We start from the raw sequence: 20171 nt of genomic DNA on the forward strand, positions 1-20171 counted from the left end.
CTGTAGTGAGCCATGACCACTGCACTCCAGCCTGGGCAATACATTGAGACCCCATCTCAAAAAAAATTATTTGAAATGTCAAGGGTTCGTTGGCAAAAAAAATTACAGTCAAGGACATCTTATCCCACCCATCTTAAATGTACCACCTCACTCTTCACTTTGCATGGATGACATTGTCACTAAAGTATAGGCTGCATGTGTAAAAGGTTCACTGAGTAATAAGAAAAGTACAACATGTAATGTGAGTAAAAATGGCAGTTGGAGGTGGGGAAAGAGCTAGTTTGTTAAGTGTCCAGTGAAGCAAAGATAAAGTGTGGTAAGAAATCTTGGCTGGGTGCAGCGGCTCACACCTGTAATCCCAGCACTTTGGGAGGCCAAGGCCAGCAGATTACTTGAAGTCAGGAGTTCGAGACCAGTCTGGCCAACATGGTGAAACCCCGTCTCTACTAAAAATACAACATTAGGCAGGCATGGTGGTGGGTGCCTGTAATCCCAGCTACTCGGGAGGCTGAGGCAGGAGAATTGCTTGAACCCGGGAGGCAGAGATTGCAGTGAGTGGAGATCATGCCACTGTACTCTAACCCTGGCAACAGAGTGAGACTCCATCTCAAAAAAAAAAAGAAATCCTAAGGTCCATGAGACAACATTTGCCATGGGCTCATATCATTTGTCACTCTATGAAAAGGTACTGTTACCGCTCCACAAATGGCCATGATGATGTCAGGCAGTTTAAGACCGTGGACACATGCAGCCCCCAAACACAAGGCGGGGCCAGGTACCGGTTTCCTCATGTTGGATTTCAAATTCCACAAGAATAAATAAGCTGGTCAGTTTAATGGCTTTTCAGAAATAGAAAGTACATTCTATTTTGAAGCACATAAAAACATTTGCTTGTCAGAAAAGTTCCACATAACTCACCTCCAAAATACATTTCCTTGTCCATTTTAATAATTTGGAACAGCTGCAGCACAAATTGCTTAAAAATGTTGGGAGAAGCTCACTTCATTTCTTCAATCCAAAATCTACCAAGTCAAGGTTTTCAAAAGGCCTAAGGGTATAACACCTAGTATCAAATTTCACACCCCAAAAAATCAAGTATCATTTGACTTCAGCATGCATATGTATATCAAAACATCATGTTGTATATCTTAAATACAGCCAATAATTTTTTTTTTAATCAAGTATAACTGGCCAGGTGCAATGGGTCACGCCTATAATCCCAGCACTTTGGGAGGCTGAGGAGGGTGGATCATTTGAGGTCAGGAGTTCGAGACCAGCCTGGCCAAAATGGCAAAACCCCATCTCTACTACAATTAAAAAAAAAGAAAAAAAATTAGCCAGGCATGGTGGTGGGCACCTGTAACCCCAGCTACTGGGGAGGCTGAGGCAGGAGAATCACTTGAACTCAGGATGTAGAGGTTGCAGTGAGCCAGAGGTTGCAGTGAGCTGAGATCACGCCACTGCACTCCAGCCTGGGCCACAGAGTGAGACTCCACCTCTAAAAAATTTAAAAAGGCTGGGCTGTTTGCCATGTTGGCCAGGCTGGTCTCAAACTCCTGACCTCAAATGATCCACCCTCCTCAGCCTCCCAAAGTGCTAGGATTACAGGCGTGATCCCAGCACTTTGGGAGGCCGAGGCAGGTGGATCACGGGGTCAGGAAATCGAAACCATCCTGGCTAACACAGTGAAACCCTGCCTCTACCAAAAATACAAAAAAAAATTAGCTGGGCGTGGTGACAGGAGCTGTAGTCCCAGCTACTCAGGTGGTTGAGGCAGGAGAATAGCGTGAACCCGGGAGGAGGATCTTGAAATGAGCCGAGACTGCGCCACTGCACTCCAGCCTGGGCAACAGAGCCAGACTCCATCTCAAAAAAAAATCAAGTAGAACTAAGAAAACTTACAGTGACTCAGTGGCCTCATACAGGGTGCTCATAGAGACCAAGGGACCCAGGTTGGATGTCACAATCCCAATGCAGAAATAACTCATCTAAACAGCATGGTTTGGTCAAGTCAGAAGACACCAAGTCCACAGCCCTGAAGCGCCTCCCCTGGCACTGCTTCACTCCCCCTGGACTGTAAGATTCTGATCAGTAACAACAAGGGATCCTCTGTTACCCCACATGACCACTATGTGCTACATAAATCAGAGGTACGTATCATCGCTATTGTTAACGAAAATAAAACCACAGTGCTTTTCGTCATGTAGTCCTGAAAAGCTGGATGTAGAAGATACAATTTGAAATGCACTGGGGAAATGGGTTATTTAAAGTCCATGCTATTGCAGCTAAAGGGAAGAATTGTTAAGAAGTGAGATCCATTATCCAGATTTATTTTGTACTCACCATCCCCCCTCCCCTTTCCTTCTCTCTCAAACACCTCGGCTAAATATGGCAGTGACTTACTTCCTAAATTTTTATCTTGAGTGCAACTTCAGCTGTAAGTTATAGATCCATATGTTCAGTGGTCCACTGGCTCAAACTCAACAGACATGGCTAATCTCCCCCAAACACCTGTTACTTCACACAGTTACAACTTGACAAATGGCACCACAGCCTACCCAAATGAGTAATGCAGTAATCCTACAGAAATTCAGCTTACTTGCCCCCCAAACCCAGTTAAACACTTAGCATCTACCTCTTGGTATCTCACACACTAACCCCTCCTGACTGGAAGCCCCTCCTTTCTCCTCCACCACCCTGTGGCCAAGTGACGCTTCCCCAAAACGCATGGTTGAAGTTGTCCCCGACAGCTTTCATGAGTCCGTTCAAGCTCACTGAGTTGCACAGAGCCGTTCCTTCCGCCATTGCTCTCGACCGCCCTGCCAGCCGGCAGCATGCAACCTTTGTTCTGGCATCTAGAATGTCCTGCGTTGGATATTAAATAACAACGCATCACGCTATTTCCTGTCTTTCCACATGATGATCTGCCGCCAGGACAGCCACCCTCCTTCTTGGCCAAATTCCTCTACATATGCTCAAAACTCAGGCCAACTATTAATAGTACCTCAGGGAGGAATCATTTTCTGACCCTCTCACCCCCTCCTCATTGTGACCCTCCTCCTTTGTGTTCCCATGTATTTTTATCACACCCATTGTCACCCTGAGCTATTGTTCATGGTTTGCCTGTGTCTCTCTTCACTAAGCAATTAGGTGCCTTTCATTTACTCAATCTTCAACAAGCCATTCCTGTAAGCCAGAGTCATTCTGCATCCTTGGAGTCTAACACAGAGCCTGGTACCCAGGCAGGGCAGCATCAGCATCAATATGCTGAGGACACGTGATTCCACCACCAATTCACCAAATAAAATTCATGTTTTCACTGTCTTCTAGTGCTTTATGCCCACTACCTTCTATATAACCAAATTGTTTGATGTTGTCCAATTAAACAATTAGAAACATTTCAGCCAGGCATAGTGACTCATGCCTGTAATCCCAGCACTTTTAGGAAGCCCAGGTGGGAGGATCGCTTGAGGCCAGAAATTTGAGACCAGCCTGAGCAACACAACAAGCCTCCATCTCTACAAAAAATTTTAAAAATACAAAAAATTAGCTGGGTGTGGTGGTGTGCACTCATAGTCCCAACTACTTGGGAAGCTGAGGTAGGACTGCTTGAGCCCAGGAGTTGGAGGCTGTGGTGAGCTATGATCGCACCACTACACTCAAGCCTGGGCGAAAGAGTGAGGTCTAAATAATAATAAATAAAAATAAAAAATAAACACTTAGAAATGATTTTTTCAAAATCACGAAGCATTCAAGTTTGTTGAAAAGAAAACCATCACAAGACACAAGTTGTTAACTGAAGTCAAGGTCTTCAATGTAGAGGCTGGCATTTCCATTTCACTTGAGTGAATTTCTGAATAAAATTCTCTCCTGATTGAAAGGAATCTATCTTTTTTTTAATTATTATTTTTGAGACAGTCTCACTCTATTGCATAGGCTGGAATGCAGTGGCACAATCTCGGCTCACTGCAACCTCCTCCTCCCAGGTTCAAGTGAGTCTCCTGACTCAGCCTCCTGAGTGGCTGGGATTACGGGCACATGCCACCACGCCCGGCTAATTTTTGTATTTTTAGTAGAGATGGGGTTTCACCATGTTGGCCAGGCTGCTCTCAAACTCCTGACCTTGTGATCCACCTGCCTCGGCCTCCCAAAGTGCTGGGATTACAGGCATGAGCCACCGCGCCCGTGCAATCTTTTGACAGGGATCTAAACCCAAAGAGAGAGAAGGAAGAAAAAAAAATCCACAAAAAAACAAGTTCCAAATTGCCACTCTCATGTGCTGATGTGGAAGTGGCCACTCCAGAGCATAAATGTTTGGTAAAGTTTTAAAATACATATAGTCAGACAGATGGTTACAATCATCTTTTGGCTACGAGTCTTGATTTCATGTCAAAAAAAAAAAAGCCAAAAAAAAAAAAAAAACCCAGAAAGTCCCGACAAACTGCACTGTGTTCATCTGTCCCAAGAGCACTCAATGCCAAGACAGTGCTAATCAACCAACCACGCGGCCTTCAGGCCACGCTGCCTCCGTGACAGGCACGCTATTACTTGACTCGAGCCTTGGAAAGGGACGGAAACAAGCCAACCAAGTCTACCTTGGAAAGACTCAACTCAAGAAAATGAAACACAGATTTCGGCCGGGCGTGGTGGCTCAAGCCTGTAATCCCAGCACTTTGAGAGGCCGAGACGGGCGGATCATGAGGTCAGGAGATTGAGACCATCCTGGCTAACACGGTGAAACCCTGTTTCTACTAAAAAATACAAAAAAACTAGCACGGGCGAGGTGGCAGGCGCCTGTAGTCCCAGCTACTCGGGAGGCTGAGGCAGGGGAACGGCGTAAATCCGGGAGGCGGAGCTTGCAGTGAGCTGAGATCCGGCCACTGCACTCCAGTCTGGGCGACAGAGCGAGACTCCGTCTCAAAAAAAAAAAAAAAAAAAAGAAACACAGATTTCAATTTGCAAGATTCGCAAACAGTCCACTCCACGGCAGGGTATGCCCAGCCTTCCCATGGCAAGCAGGCTGTGACTTCCCTGCAGGTGAACTCGGTTCAACCGGCTGCTAAAATCAATCAGTCTTTCACTGGCTGATGCCTGCTAACACATTTTGCCTGACAGATGCAGGCTTCAAGTTAATTCAGAAGCAACATCAAACACATTTGCAGATTCGGGCTGGAATGCCACCTAACCAAAGGAGGATATTTCTGAAACACCTAAAAATACATCGGCTGTGAAGCATAGTTCGTGCTTACAGAAGCATTTATCTTTAGAAAGAGCCCCACTTCTTAAAATTGGCTCCTTTGATTCTGATCTCTGTGCTGTTTGTTCGGCAAGACCAACAAACTAACCGAAAGGCTGGGTGGAACAGGGAAGAGCTTCCTCTGGAGCCAGCCTCAACACCATAATTGCAGGCGAGCGCTGAAGTTCCCTGCAGCTCACCCCGTGATGTGGTTTTGAGCCATTCCTTAGAGACTGGGAGAGGCGTCTCCTCCGCGCAACTGACCCAGAGCTCCACAATCCCTGTAATGAAGAAATGTGCTTCTCTTCCATTCAGCAGGAAACAACATGCCACACCTCGGAACCTGGCAGCCCTTCCACTCTGGCCACTGAGCTGCCTTCCGTACAACAGAAACCTCTCCTGCTCTTGTCAACGTTGTGCTTAGATGCTGGGTACCTAACAATTTGAGATGATCCGGGGCCAGAGAGCACAGAAGACAGAAGACAGGCACCTAAAAAACACTTGTTCTCACTCTGCTCAGGAGCTTCCAGAACGGTAAGTGCCACGTTTTCACAGCCACAGCACTTGACAAGACCGGGAGACAATGACATGCAGCCTCTTCCTTCACCTCCCTCCCCACAGTCCCCATGACTTTTCTCCCATCTCTACCCTGGTCTAAAACCCTCAGCCCTCCCCCACTGAATTACTGCAACACGCTCTCAGCCCATCTGTCCTTTCTCGTCTCAGCCATATCACTTCCCTCTTAAATCTTCTGAAATGTTTCTTAGAGAAATTCTCTCTTCAGAAACCTTTAAACAGGCTGGGTGCAGTGGCTCTTGCCTATAAATCCCAGCACTCTGGGAGGTCAAGGTGGGAGGATGGCTTGCGGTCAAGAGTTCAACATGAGCCTGGACAACATAGCAAGATCCCAGTCTTCACAAAAATTTAAAAATTAGCTGGGCGTGGTGGTGCATGCCTGTAGTCCCAGCTGCTCTAGAGGCTGAGGTGAAAGGTTCGCATGAGCCTGGGAGGTCAAGACCGCAAAGAACTATGATCGCACCATTGCACTCCAGCCTGGGTAACAGTGGGATCCTGTCTCTAAAACAAAATGAAGGCCAGGCGCAGTGGCTCACGTCTGTAATCCCAACACTTTGGGAGGCCAAGGCAGGCGGATCTCCTGAGGTCAGTTCGAGACCAGCCTGGCCAACATGGGGAAACCCTGTCTCTACTAAAAATACAAAAATTAGCCGGGTGTGATGGTGGATGCCTATAATCCCAGCTACTCAGGAGGCTGAGGCAGGAGAATTGCTTGAACCCGAGAGGCGGAGGTTGCAGTGAGCCGACATCGCGCCACTGCACTCCAGCCTGGGTGACAGAGCAAGACTCCGTCCCAAAAAAACAAAAAGAAAAGAAAGAAAAAAGGTAACTTTAACAAATATAGTGCGGTCTGTGTATCACCAACCCCAAACTTTCCAGGTGAGCTGTAAGTGGGGGAGGGATGTTCTGGCACCACTGATACCTTAGGCCAGATGACTCTGGAGCTGCCCCAGGCACTCCGGTATGCTTCTCAGCATCCCTGGCCTCTACTCGGTAGATGCCATTAGCATCCCTTGACCATAGCTATGAGACCAAAAATGTCTTTTGGATATTACAAAATGTCCCCAGGGCAGAATCATCCTAGGTGGGGAACCAATGGTTTAAGCCTTCTAACCCCAGGCTGCCCATCCCACCTAATTTCCGCCCATTCCCCAGCAAGCATCTGATTCCATGAGCAAAGGCAGCCTTCTCCGCTGCAGTGAGGCCACATCAAACTCACCCTCATCTCCCATCTTCATGTATGGTGTTCACTGGCCTTTCCTTCTCATCAATTCTTTTTTTCTCTCTCTCTCTTTTGTTGAGACAGGGTCTTGCTCTGTTGCCCAGGCTGGAGTACAGTGACACCATCTCGGCTCACTGTTGCCTCAACCTCCCCGGCTCAGGCGATCCTCCCACCTCAGCTTCCTGAGTAGAAGGGACTACAGGGCATGCCACCACGGCTGGCTAATTTTTGCAATCTTTTGTAGAGACGGGACTTCGCCAAATTGCCCAGGCTTGTCTTGAACTCATGGGCTCAAGCGATCCTCCCACCTCAGCCTCCCAAAGGGCTGGGATTACAGGCGTGAGCCAACATGCCAGCCTTTCTACCCCATCCTGATTGATCTCATTCCTTTGTAGTATCACCACCACCACCACCTCCACAGGGCTTCCTGAGCCACGCATAGGTTATGTCTCTGCACCACAAGCACACACCCTGCTCTTCCTCTCCTTAGCGGGTGTGTATTTGTCCTCGCCAGGTCTTAGCAGGCGGTGGCAGGAGATGAAGAAGTCTAGGCCCTCATCAGACCCTTTCTAAGGAAGGGAGCAATCAGGAGAGAGTCAACCCCCTTCCCTCCAGGCGGCAAACCCATAGCCAAGAGGTTCAGGGTAGAAACCTGGGGCCCCTGGCTGGGAACTGGGAGCTGAGCAGGGCTCTAGTCTTGAAGTGGCCAGAGGAAGGATAAGGTTGGCGAGGTGAAGTCTCAGGCAGAGGAAGGATAAGGTTGGCGAGGGGAAGTCTCAGCCAGAGGAAGGATAAGGTTGGCGAGGGGAAGTCTCAGCCAGAGGAAGGATAAGGTTGGCGAGGGGAAGTCTCAGGCAGGAAGAGCCTGGGAGTTCCAGGAAAAGAATCTAGCAGGGCACAGAAGGCGGGGCTTCTGCACAGGCAGTTACAGCTAGCGCAGAGCGGCTCCAATCCAGGCACTGCAGCTTAAACCATGCAGTCCAGACCTATGGACACTGGCATCAAACTCGGTACGGCCTCTGTCCCCTCAAGGACAAGCGTGGGAGAGGGATGCACCCACAGGAATAGCTAAAGGGCCCAGCGGTAAGGTTCAGGGGCTTCATAAGCACAGTCAAACCCAAGCCTGTGTCAACCTCACATAACCCTCAATGACAGGCCTTCAGCTATCCAAGGCCATGTGCTGTGAGCTGGCCTTGGTGTTATCTCCCCACTCAATTGCAAGCTTTGAGGCTAGGCATGATGTTGTAAACTTCTTCCAAATCCCCCTTAAAATGGAGCCAAGTTCAAGGCAGGAACTTTCTAATTAAACACTTGTTGCTATGGGATGGCTAAGATGGAGAGACAGGTACAAAGGTTAAAGTTCCCAGAGCTTTCACTTCTTTTACTTTAAAACATCCCTGTTAGTGGGATTATGGTATCTGACCTTTGAAAACACGTTAATTTTAAAAACTGGTGTTCAGAAAGATTCAGCTATCAATACAGAGCCAAAGAGGAGGTTAGTGAAGAAAAGGGGGAGTCAACTCTAACTTGACTATTCTGAGTGCTTTAATTTTTGTTTTATCACTTTCTACCCCACTTCAATAGAAGATGCCAAAAGCTACAAGAAAAAATATTTTCCAGGTTTCTGACAAAGTTCTCAGATAAAAAGACCAGTCCCCAAGGAGAAAAAGCTAACAGAACTCCTTAGCAAAGAATGGCAGCCTCTCTACCTGGCGATGAGCCACTAGCCAGCAACCCATGGAACCTGCCAGCTCAGAACAGAAAGTCAACAAATAATGGAACATCCAGACACCCGCAGGGGGAAAATGCCACAGGAGTCCCCCCTCAATGATATGACTCAAAGGAGACTACCTGGCTGGATGCGGGGGCTCATGCCTGTCATCCCGACACATTTGAATGCCCAGGGAGGATCACTTGAGTCCAGGAGTTCAAGACCAGCCTGTGCAACACAGTAATGTTTTATAAATTTAAAAAAAAAAAAAAGGAGGACACCTATGGTGGGCAAAATAATGGCTCCTCCCACAAAGACATCCATCCACACTCATCCCAGAGCCTGCGACTAGGTAATGTCACATGGCAAAGGGGTTCTGCACAGGTGATTACGAACCCTGAGATGGAGAGATCATCCAGGGAGGCCCAATCTAAGGGACAGCCTTTCTTTTTTTTTGAGACAGAGTCTCGCTCTGTCGCCCAGGCTGGAGTGTGGTGGCCGGATCTTGGCTCACTGCAAGCTCCGCCTCCCGGGTTTACGCCATTCTCCTGCCTCAGCCTCCGGAGTAGCTGGGACTACAGGCGCCCACTACCTCGCCTGTCTAGTTTTTTTTTTTTTATTTTTTAGTAGAGACGGGGTTTCACCGTGTTAGCCAGGATGGTCTCAATCTCCTGACTTCGTGATCCGCCCGCCTCGGCCTCCCAAAGTGCTGGGATTACAGGCTTGAGCCACCACGCCCAGCCTGGGGCAGCCTTTTGGGGCAGCCTTTCTTGGCTGCAGTCAGAAAGAGAGAAAGAAGACAGTGGAGGAGAAGGAGGAAAGATCTGAAGCCACGAGAGGGAAGCAACACATGGTTACTGGCACTGAAGCCGAAGAAAGGGAGCCACAGATCAGGAAACCAGGGAATGTGGGTGGCCTCTAGAAGCTGGGAACAGCCCTCAGGTGACAGTCAGCAAGAAAACAAGGAACTCAGTCCTACAACTGCAAGTAACTGAATTCAGCCAACAGCCACAATGAACAGGAAATGGATCTTCCCCTAGAGCTTCTGGAAAGAGACGCGGCCCTGCTGACACCTTGATTTCTGCTGTGAGACCTATGGGACTTTCCACTAAAGAACCATAAGAGGGCAAGCAGCTTTGTTCTTTTAAGTTGGTGCACTTATGTTAATTGGTTATCCAGCAATGGAAAACTAATGCAACATCTCTGGAACAATTCATGTCGTTTTATTTTTTTTCTCTTTTAAAGATATAGACAGGCACTGCTCCAAGCCAGGATCCCATGTGGAGAAGCGGTGGCTATTCTGACAGGTGGCGGTCTTGTCTCGATATAAGCAGAGTCCAACAGATGCTGGCATCACCAATAAATGGCTTCAATGATAATTTTTAAAAATCATGGTGGCTGCTTTATGAATAATATACAATTTTGCAAGCCTCAAATGGAAGGTCTACAATGGCATAATTAACTGAACTGAACTGCAAACTGGATGCACAAAAATCCTGCGGCTTTCCCCTTAGAAAGGAAGAAAATGACCTTATTCCAAGACCAAGATCTTATTTATAGTATTTATTGGGCAATTTAGCTATCAAGTTTAACATCATTATCATGAAAAGAAGAAAACAAATAAAAAACTTTTTAAAAGGGTCTACCTTGTAAACCCCTTGTGTAGTTTTTTTTTTTTTCCCTTCTAATTTACTTACTTTTTCTTGACTATTGAAAATGTACAATAACAACTTGTGTCCAGGTAGGCATGCTGGCACGTGCCTGTAATCCTAGGTACTCAGGAGGCTAAGGCAGGAGGATTACTTTAGCTCAGGAGTTTGAGTCTAGCCTGGGCAACATAGCAAGACACCATTACAAAAAAAAAAAACTTGTTTTTTCTCTAACGACAGCAAAGTATGAGTTTGAAAATAGAGACTGAGCATCATCCCTTGTGTGAAATGCCTGGGACAAAAAGTGTTCTGGATTTCAATATTTTTTGGATTTGGGAATATTTGCGTACTATGCACTGGTTAAGCATAATTTAAGTTAAATTCAAAATCCCAAATATTCCCAATGAGCATTTCCTTTCAGTATCACATCAGCATGCAAAATGTCTTAGATTTTGAAACATTTTTTGGATATGGGGTTTTTGGATTAGGTATAGTCAACCTACAAGAGACATACACCAATAAAAAATTTTAAAATCCAGGTTCACATTTTATCAACTACAAGACTATTTGTAATACGAATGGCATTTATTTTATAAACATTTATTGCACAACTACCAGGTGCCTGGCAGTGTCCTTGGCTTAAGGAAGACAAAATAAGTCCTTGACAAACCTAGCAAAGAAACTGCCATGTAAACAAATAGTTACGCGACAGTGTCAAATATTTAATACTGACAACAACGCATGCACAGTGCAGTGGTCATGTGGATACCTATGCAGTGGTATTCCATGGGAAAGAGGCAGTTCCCTGGTCATCGACAAGGAGCTTTTTGAGATGGGAACAGAGAAATAAACGCGCATTATGTTGGCTCATGCAAAACACAGAATGCATCACCACTTTCACACCAACACGTATAAACATTACCTTTTCTGAACATATGGAAAATATTTTAATCTAAAGACTGAGGACAAGCTAGCTCAGCAAGTCAGAGGACTACAGCATGATTGAATTTCTCTGGACAGGGCTGTTTGAAAACATTTGGCAAACATTAGGTTGATCTGACCAAAAAAAACACTTTCACAGTGTAAAAAAAAAAAGAAAGGCAAATACACTCTTTTTTTTTTATAAACTGAGGAAGATTTAGCAGTGTAAACCCATAAATATCTAATTCTTTCTCTTTCCCAGCTCCTTTGTCAGTCTAAGGTTAGATAAATTGGAAGAACCTGAATATTAAGCATGCCTTGAGTTTCAGTTAGCATGTACTATCCATTTGAAGGCTGATTTTATTTATTCATTTATTTATTTATTTATTTATTTATTTATTTATTTATTTGGAGATGGAGTTTCACTCTGTTGCCCAGGCTGGAGTGCAGTGGTATGATCTTGGCTCATTGCAACCTCTGCCTCCCAGGTTCAAGCAATTCTCCTGCCTCAGCCTGCTGAGTAGCTGGGACTACAGGCAAGCGCCACCACGCCCAGCTAGCTTTTGTATTTTTAGTAGAGATGGGATTTCACCACGTTGGTCAGGCTTGTCACAAACTCCTGACCTCGTGATCCACCCACCTTGGCCTCCTAAGGTGGTGGGATTACAGGTGTGAGCCACCGCACCTGGCAAACGCTAATTTATTATTAATCATAATCACAACCATACTGGCAAAGAGAAATGTAACTCCTAAAGAATAAAAATTACTAAAAGATCAAGAGTTTTTAAAGTATTATTATTTTGGCTCAAAAATTATATAAATTTGAGCTGGACAAGAGAAATAAACATATATAACCAGTTGCCTTTAGTTTCCTATAAAGACTTGCAAACAGGCAGATGGAAAAGGGGAGAAAACCTGCAGGTCAACTGATCCTGACAGATAATGTAGTACCTGTACTTTAATGTCAAAAATGTATTACAGAAGTGATTTTTAAATATCACTTCATAATAGAGGTAGAGTCACATTTCACAGAAGTTGAGAGAAAAGTGTGCATGACCACTTTTTATGTATTTCTCCATTCAAAATAGCAAACAAGAATCCCATAACTTAGAAAGATGGGTTGGGTTCCCTTGAATGCAAGTATCACCCTAGGGTGGGCTCCAGAGCCACAAAAATAATTGAAAATCCACAGAAAGAGAAAAATCCAGAAAAGACAGCTTGAGTTCAAGTACTCATGTCTACAAGTTAACATTTTCCCTGGGTCAGTCTAACAACTCCGTGACTTCTTTCCGTAGCAGAACACTTAGAAACTGAATACAACAGAGCGTATTCACAAGAAGCAAGGTCAAACTACCTCGATGTGCAGAAGACCCTTCCACAGAAAGTAAATCCCACTAACAAAATCTAGGCAATAAACTCTAGGAAAACATGATTTATTGACCCAAGTTTCTAATTTGGCAAACCCCTTAAAAACACAGTTTTACGGCCGGGTGCGGTGGCTCACGCCTGTAATCCCAGCACTTTGGGAGGCCGAGGCGGGTGGATCACAAGGTCAGGAGATCGAGACCATACTGGCTAACACGGTGAAACCCCGTCTCTACTAAAAATACAAACAAATTAGCCGGGCGAGTTGGCGGGCGCCTGTAGTCCCAGCTACTCGGGAGGCTGAGGCAGGAGAATGGCGTGAACCCGGGAGGCAGAGCTTGCAGTGAGCTGAGATTGTGCCACTGCACTTCAGCCTGGATGACAGAGTGAGACTCCATCTCAAAAAACAAACAAACAAACAAACATAGTTTTACTTAGATTAACAAGAGTTCTCAAAAGGCAGGAAATACTCCCTGAAAAGAAAAATAAGCATTCACTCAAACGTGAGGATCTTTTTAAAGGAATTACAATTGGAACTTACATATATTTGATTTCTCTTATACCGCTGGAATAAGTTATACATGATGGAGCCGCCGTGGAGCTCTGTCAAGGACGCCATGTCATCCACGCCCTCCTCGTTCGTGGGGTGCATGGCAGTCACCTTCTGGTGGGTAATTGTGCTCTGCTTGTAAGTGAATACCTGAGGGAGGGAGAGGAATTCAATTATTTCATTATCAGCAATAAGTGATTTTTCATACAAGTGTCCCAAACTGACAATACAATCTCGGTATAATTTCAGCAAAAAGATTCTAAATTGGACAATAAAAAAATATATTGCAAAAATCTTTTTCATTTTAGGTCACCTATATATTTGTCTCACTCTCTCTGTATACGTGTGTGTGTGTGTGTGTGTATGTTTTTTGTTTTGAGGCATGATTTCATTCTGTCACCCAGGCTGGAGTGCAGTGGCATGATTACAGCTCAATGCAGCCTCCACCTCCGAGGCTCAAGTGATCCTCCCACCTCAGCCTCCCGAGTAGCTGGGACTACAGGCGTGCACTACCAGCCAGCTAATTTTTGCATTTTCTTTTAGATACAGGGTTTTGTCATGTTGCCCAGGCTGGTCTCAAACCCCTGGGCTCAAGCAATCCACCTGTCTTGGCCCCTCAAAGTGCTAAGATTACAGGCATGAGCCACAGAGCCCAGCTGTCACCTATATATTTCTAAAAGAAGCAGTTATTTTGACCGGTGCTATCAGACATTCCTAAAAGATATTAGTTCAAGTACGAACATCTTTTGGGAGTCACAGAAATTATAAACTTATAGTTCACTTCTCTGCATTATTTCTCCATTTGATATAAATCAGTAACAAGACACTTTCCAAATTTTAGAAAGTAATTTGGTTTCCCTATATAATGTTTCCTATTGAATCATATAATTTCAAAGCTTTATAATAGTTATTCCATTTAAGTATTAATTTAAGTACTTTAAATATGATATACATTCATATTGATTAAATAGTCTATATATCTGCTCAAAGACTGTAACGTATTATCACAGGAATATTTAGAAAATCTCCTTGGACAATATTCCCTTTCAACTAGAATATATAGCATTTGTGTACTCTCTCGGCAGAACAAATGCAGTCTGATTTAAAATAAAATTGTTTTTTTTGTTTGCTCAAGAACCTATCTTTTTTAAAATTCCAAAAACAGCAATAAGCACTATAGACATGTGGTAGCATGTACATAAAGTGACTCTGGTACCGTCAGATTGCTGAATTTGCATGGATTTCTAATGTCTACTCAGTGCTCTTCGTCCTAAGCGATTTGGTTCAGGATTAACCACCTCACGTTAAGCTCCATCTGTTGACCAAAGCTTGACCAGCTTTACAAACTCAAACAATAACAAAATCATTTGATTGCAGAGTTCCACTCCATATTTACTCATTTACTATAGTTGGTAGTTTTTAAATACTTGGATTACAATCCTCCTTTAAAGTAAAATAGAAACATCAAGAGATTTTTTTTTAAAAAAGACATAAATAACATGAAAAGTGCTCAGCCTTCAGACACGCACACACTAGCATGTGCATGTCTGCACACAAAACAATTTTCTGCAATCATATGTGTGGAATGTTTTTATTGGAGAGATTATTTTTAGATACTGACTGGCTGCCTACATGGCAACAAATGGCATGTTATTGCAAAGCAGAATGACACACTAAGAAACGCAAAAGTACCAATCCAATGGTTTTCATGAGCCATGACAAATGGCATGTTTCACTCTGCTAGAGAAAAATTACAACTTCGGCAGTAGCATTTCTGCCACATGAACCACAACAGTTGGTCAAGCCAGTCCTGAGAAACTGCAAGGCCAAGGTTGGGACCCACCCATCTCTTATGAAGAAAAGCCACTGTCCCCAGCTGCTTCCTGGGCTCAGACATCCACCAGGAGAGAAGACAGTCCTGGTGGCCCCATCTCATGGCAAGGTGGCCAACCCTGCTACATGAGCCCCACAGGGCTGGCAGAGGCCTGGGGCCACCTAGGGAGCAGGGGAGAAGCGCTTTGCACCCAGAATAACAAGGTATTAACGAAGCCACAAGGTCATTCAAGAGTAAAGAAACATATAGACCCTTCATTTAAAGTCATCAACACCATGCAAGTTAAGAAACAGAAACTTAGGCTGCAGTCGAAACAGCCTTGGGGCAACCTAGAAATTCCCAGAAGTTAAACAGCTAGAACGCCCTGCCTTCCCCCAGCACGCCACATCCCCGTGATGCCAATCCAGGCACGTTTTCAGAAGAGCTACAACCGGACAGGTACTTGCGTCTTCCAAAGAAAGTGCCGACCAGGGTGGGGCAGAAACAGAACTTGCCTGCTGGTCAAGTCTCAGCCAACCAAGTGGTATAAAGAAGGGCCCGTGTCACCTGCCAGCTCCCGGCACACTCCTGAGGCCTCATCTCACTCTGCTGGCTCAAGGCTCCTGCCAGTACAACTCGAGTTCCCTTCCCAAATTTTCTTCTAGGCAAGAAGACAGAGCACTGAAGCCAGCACAACTATCTCCCCCTCAAGCCCCTGCAAACTCACCACCAGCAAGTCCTTCTCAACGTGAAAACAAACAGCTTCTACTAACTGTCACTCTACGTATACTGAGAAATCCAGATTTTGAAGATTTAGAGTATTAGAATTTTTACTTATATTTATACATATTCTGCTTTCTGGAAATAACCATACATAACACTCACACACTACAAAACATAGACACTAATTATTTTATATTTTACATATATGTAATATACACATTATACATATTACATATAATGTGTACGGTATATTTCACACATACATAAAACATCTTATATGTAATATATATTATATATCTTATATGTATTTTACATATATAAAACATCTTATATATTATACATATAAAACACCCTCTATATAAGATCTTATATCTTCTTAAGATACCTTATATCTTAATATTTTATATAAGATGCTTATATACATATATGCATAATATATATGTTTTATAATGTACATATGTATAATATATAAGATGTTTTATATATGTATCTATTACATGTATAAAATATCTATATAAGGTATATATATAAAATGACTGAATGTTTACATCCTATGTAATTGTCTTGCTGTTCCTAGTGCATCAAAAAAGACAAAGAAATGTGTATATCCTATGTCTTTTTTGATGCACTAGAACAGCAAGACAATGCATAGCCCAAGTGAACAGTTCAGCACTGGAAACCATCACTGAAAATATGGCTATAACCTGTAAACTAGAGTTCCTCACCTTCATACATTTGACTTCCTTTCCCCTCCTTTTTTTTTTTTTTTTTTTTTGAGACAGAGTCTTGCTCTGTCTCCCACGCTGGAATGCATCGGTGCAATCTTGGCTCACTGCAACCTCCTCCCGGATTCAAGTGATTCTCCTGCCTCAGCCTCCCTTAGTAGCTGGGACTACAGGCACGTGCCACCACGCCCAGCTAATTTTTTGTATTTTTAGTAGAGACGGGATTTCACTGTGTTAGCCAGGATGGTCTCAATCTCCTGACCTCGTGATCCGCCTGCCTCGGCCTCCCAAAGTGCTGGGATTACAGGTGGGAGCCACCATGCCCAGTCCCTTTCCTCCTATGTTTGGGAGCACATTACGCATGCCCATTCCAGGGGTGGAAAAATCAAGAGAACTAGAACCATTCCTTCTCAGGACCACAGGAAGACAGAATCATGATGGGAGACAATAGTTACATGAATAAAACAGAAGGCTAGGAACAGAAAAAAAAGAAACATTATGTCATGATACAGGATTGCAGCTGCTTAAAACAATGAGTATTTCAAAAAAAAAAAAAAGAGAAGAGAATAGTAGAGAAGAATGTATTTGTGGAGGAAAGGCAAGGATAACCATCCATTCAGAGGTGGGCTCAAGTTTGTAAAGATCTTAGAACATTGTCTGGCATTCAGAAGGTGCTAAATTAAGTATCTGATACATTTAGAAATTTGGGGAGAGCATCAGGAAGAATAGCTAATGGATGAGGGGCTTAAGACCTAGGTGATGGGATGGCATGTGCAGCAAGCCACCATGGCACACGTTTACCTACGTAACAAACCTGCACATCCTGCACAGGTACCACTAAACTTATAAAGTTGGAAGGAAAAAAAAAAAAAAAAAACATAAGTCAAGCAAATAATTCCTACGAGGAAAAAAACTTTAGAAATTTAGAAAATCCACTCATTCCAGCAAATTTTTAAAAATTGTTTGGCTGGTGTGTTCTAGGCATTGGGGATGGAGCTTACATTCCAATTCAGGGGGAGAAAATAAGAAACAAATATACAAGTGAATAGACAGTATCGCAGGTGGTGATGGAGTCTATGAAACATAACGAAGGTAAGGGTGGACTAAGGAGTACCTGCGGGTTATAATTACATCAGGTATTCGGGGGCAGCCCGATGGATTAACATTAAAGGAGAAACCCTAAGGAGGTGAGAAACAGAACCAGCCCCCTGCGTTCTAGTGTCTTAATACGTTATTGGGTGAGTGAACACCTGATTTAATTTGGAAAGATTTCAAAGGATTAACGAGACCCACAATCTTACTGAAGAATTTGTCTCACAAAAAAAAAAAAAAAAAAAAGATTTTCTTAAGAGAGATTCCTGAACTATCAAAAGTCACCTCTATGTGCAACAATTAGCAGGGTATTAGTCGTGCAAAGTGTACAGCAGGAAAGAAAACTAAGTTTACAGAATGGGATTATTGGCTGGGCTCAGGAGCTCACACCTGTAATCCCAGCAATTTGGGAGGCTGAGGCAAGCAGATCACTTGAGGCCAGGAGTTCAAGACTAGCCTGGCCAACATGGTGAAATCCCGTCTCTACGACAAACACAAAAATTAGCCAGGCATGGTGGCATGCGCCTGTAATCTCAGCTACTCAAGAGGCTGAGGCATGAGAATCCACTGCACTCCAGTCTGGATGACATCTTATATAAAATAAAATAAAATAAAATAAAATAAAAAGCCAGGGAGGGGCAGGGGATTTTTTTTTTTTTTTTTTTTTTTTTGGAGACTGAGTCTTGCTCTGTCATCCAGGCTGGAGTGCAGTGGAGCGATCTTGGCTCACTGCAAACTCTGCCTCCCGGGTTCACGCCATTCTCCTGCCTCAGTCTCCCAAGTAGCTGGGACTACAGGCACCTGCCACCACACCTGGTTAATATTTTTTTGTATTTTTAGTAGAGACGGGGTTTCACCATGTTAGTCAGGATGGTCTTAATCTCCTGACCTCGTGATCTGCCCACCTCGGCCTCCCAAAGTGTTGGGATTACAGGCGTGAGCCACCGCGCCCGGCTGCGGACGGGGGCAGTTATTTTTATGCAACTTTTCCTGAAAGAAACAAGGGCCACAATACTGTAACAAGATGTTTTTCTAAAAATCACAAGTTGGCATAAACTGAGTTACTTTAATGGAGCATAGAGCACGGAAAAGGAGGTAAGGAATGAGCAAAACACAGAGGATTAACAGACAAGAAATCCGCTTGGATAAAATGATACCTGAGAACAAACGCTTCCTGTTCTAGAAGTACAAACCGCTGGTCACATGGTGAACTGGATTGGCGTGGGGGCAGAACAAAGGAAACTGATCAATACGACTGAAAAAATTACTTGGAGAAGGGGCTTATACACAAGATTTATTTTATTACAAGTCATTAGGAACCTCTAGTCTTAAAACCTAACTTTTCCAACTGAAGGGAAATTAAAATGAAAAAAAAAATCATAATCGATAGATGACACACGGAGTATTCTCAAGCATCTTCCTCTCACACTGGCTTGACATTTCTTCTAGAGTAGAGGTTCTCAATCTCCTCCCCACCCCTGCCACTGCCGGGGACACTTGACAACACCTGGAGAGATTTTTGGTTGTTAGAATTTGGGGGAGAGGAGAAGGGTGCTACCTGGCACTAAATGGGCACAGGCCAGGAATGCTGCCAAACATCAAAGTAATACCCAATACTACCCAAAATGTCAATAGTACGGTTTAGAAATGTCCTGAGACACCAAACAACCAGATGTCTACGCAGACACTAAGAAAAAATGATTGACAAGCCAATGCCTGTAAGGAAAACTTCTCATAAAACATAAAAACATCTTTCAGCTGGGTGCGGTGGCTCACACTCGTAATCCCAGCACTTTGGGAGGTCAAGGCAGACAAATCACGAGGTCATGAGATCGAGACCAACCTGGTCAACATGGTGAAACTCCGTCTCTACTAAAAATACAAAAACTAGCCGGGCGTGGTGGCGGGCGCCTGTAGTCCCAGCTACTCAGGAAGCTAAGGCAGGAGAATGGCGTGAACCCGGGAGGTGGAGGATGCAATGAGCCAAGATCGGGCCACTACACACCAGACTGGGCAACAGAGCGAGACTCTGTCTCAAACAAAACAAAACAAAACAAAACAAAACTTTCAAAAACAATCGAAGAAATAAAAACAGTGAATAGAGGTAAACAAAATCAGCATGACAATATTATGTCATATTATATTGATTCGCTTTTATTTGACCCCAGTTAAGGAGGAGGAGGATGATTTCTAGGAATTGGAGTTCGCTTACATTTTTGAGATTTTCTTTTTTTTATTTATTTTTATTTTTTTATTTTTTTTGAGACGGAGTCTCGCTCTGTTGCCCAGGCTGGAGTGCAGTGGCCGGATCTCAGCTCACTGCAAGCTCCACCTCCCGGGTTCACGCCATTCTCCTGCCTCAGCCTCCCCAGTAGCTGGGACTACAGGCGCCCGCCACCTCGCCCGGCTAGTTTTTTTTTGTATTTTTTAGTAGAGACGGGGTTTCACCGTGTTAGCCAGGATGGTCTCGATCTCCTGACCTCGTGATCCGCCTGTCTCGGCCTCCCAAAGTGCTGGGATTACAGGCTTGAGCCACCGCGCCCGGCCCACATTTTTGAGATTTTCTAACTGTACTGCATTAATTATGG

The 20171-nt window shown here is 44.2% G+C and overlaps 1 protein-coding gene and 1 long non-coding RNA gene across 6 annotated transcripts in view; one reads left to right on the forward strand and one right to left on the reverse strand.

Moving 5' to 3' along the window:
* Nucleotides 1-20171, reverse strand: part of MYO10 (myosin X) — a 274170-nt gene that overhangs the window by 141990 nt on the left and 112009 nt on the right. For 3 of the 5 annotated variants that reach the window (XM_073993164.1, XM_073993165.1, XM_005556615.4), the window contains exon 3: nt 13222-13380. The exons of the other annotated variants lie outside the window; for them this stretch is intronic. In XM_073993164.1, coding sequence (XP_073849265.1) covers nt 13222-13332 — 111 coding nt within the window. In that variant the 5' untranslated portion in view covers nt 13333-13380. The remainder of the gene's footprint in view (nt 1-13221; nt 13381-20171) is intronic. 5 annotated transcript variants of the gene reach the window in all.
* On the forward strand, nt 8659-11167 carry LOC101865919 (uncharacterized). Its single transcript, XR_006699012.3, has one exon. It is a non-coding gene; the product is annotated as an uncharacterized lncRNA (long non-coding RNA).

This window comes from Macaca fascicularis, chromosome 6, assembly GCF_037993035.2.
Source record: "Macaca fascicularis isolate 582-1 chromosome 6, T2T-MFA8v1.1".
Lineage (NCBI taxonomy): Eukaryota > Metazoa > Chordata > Mammalia > Primates > Cercopithecidae > Macaca > Macaca fascicularis.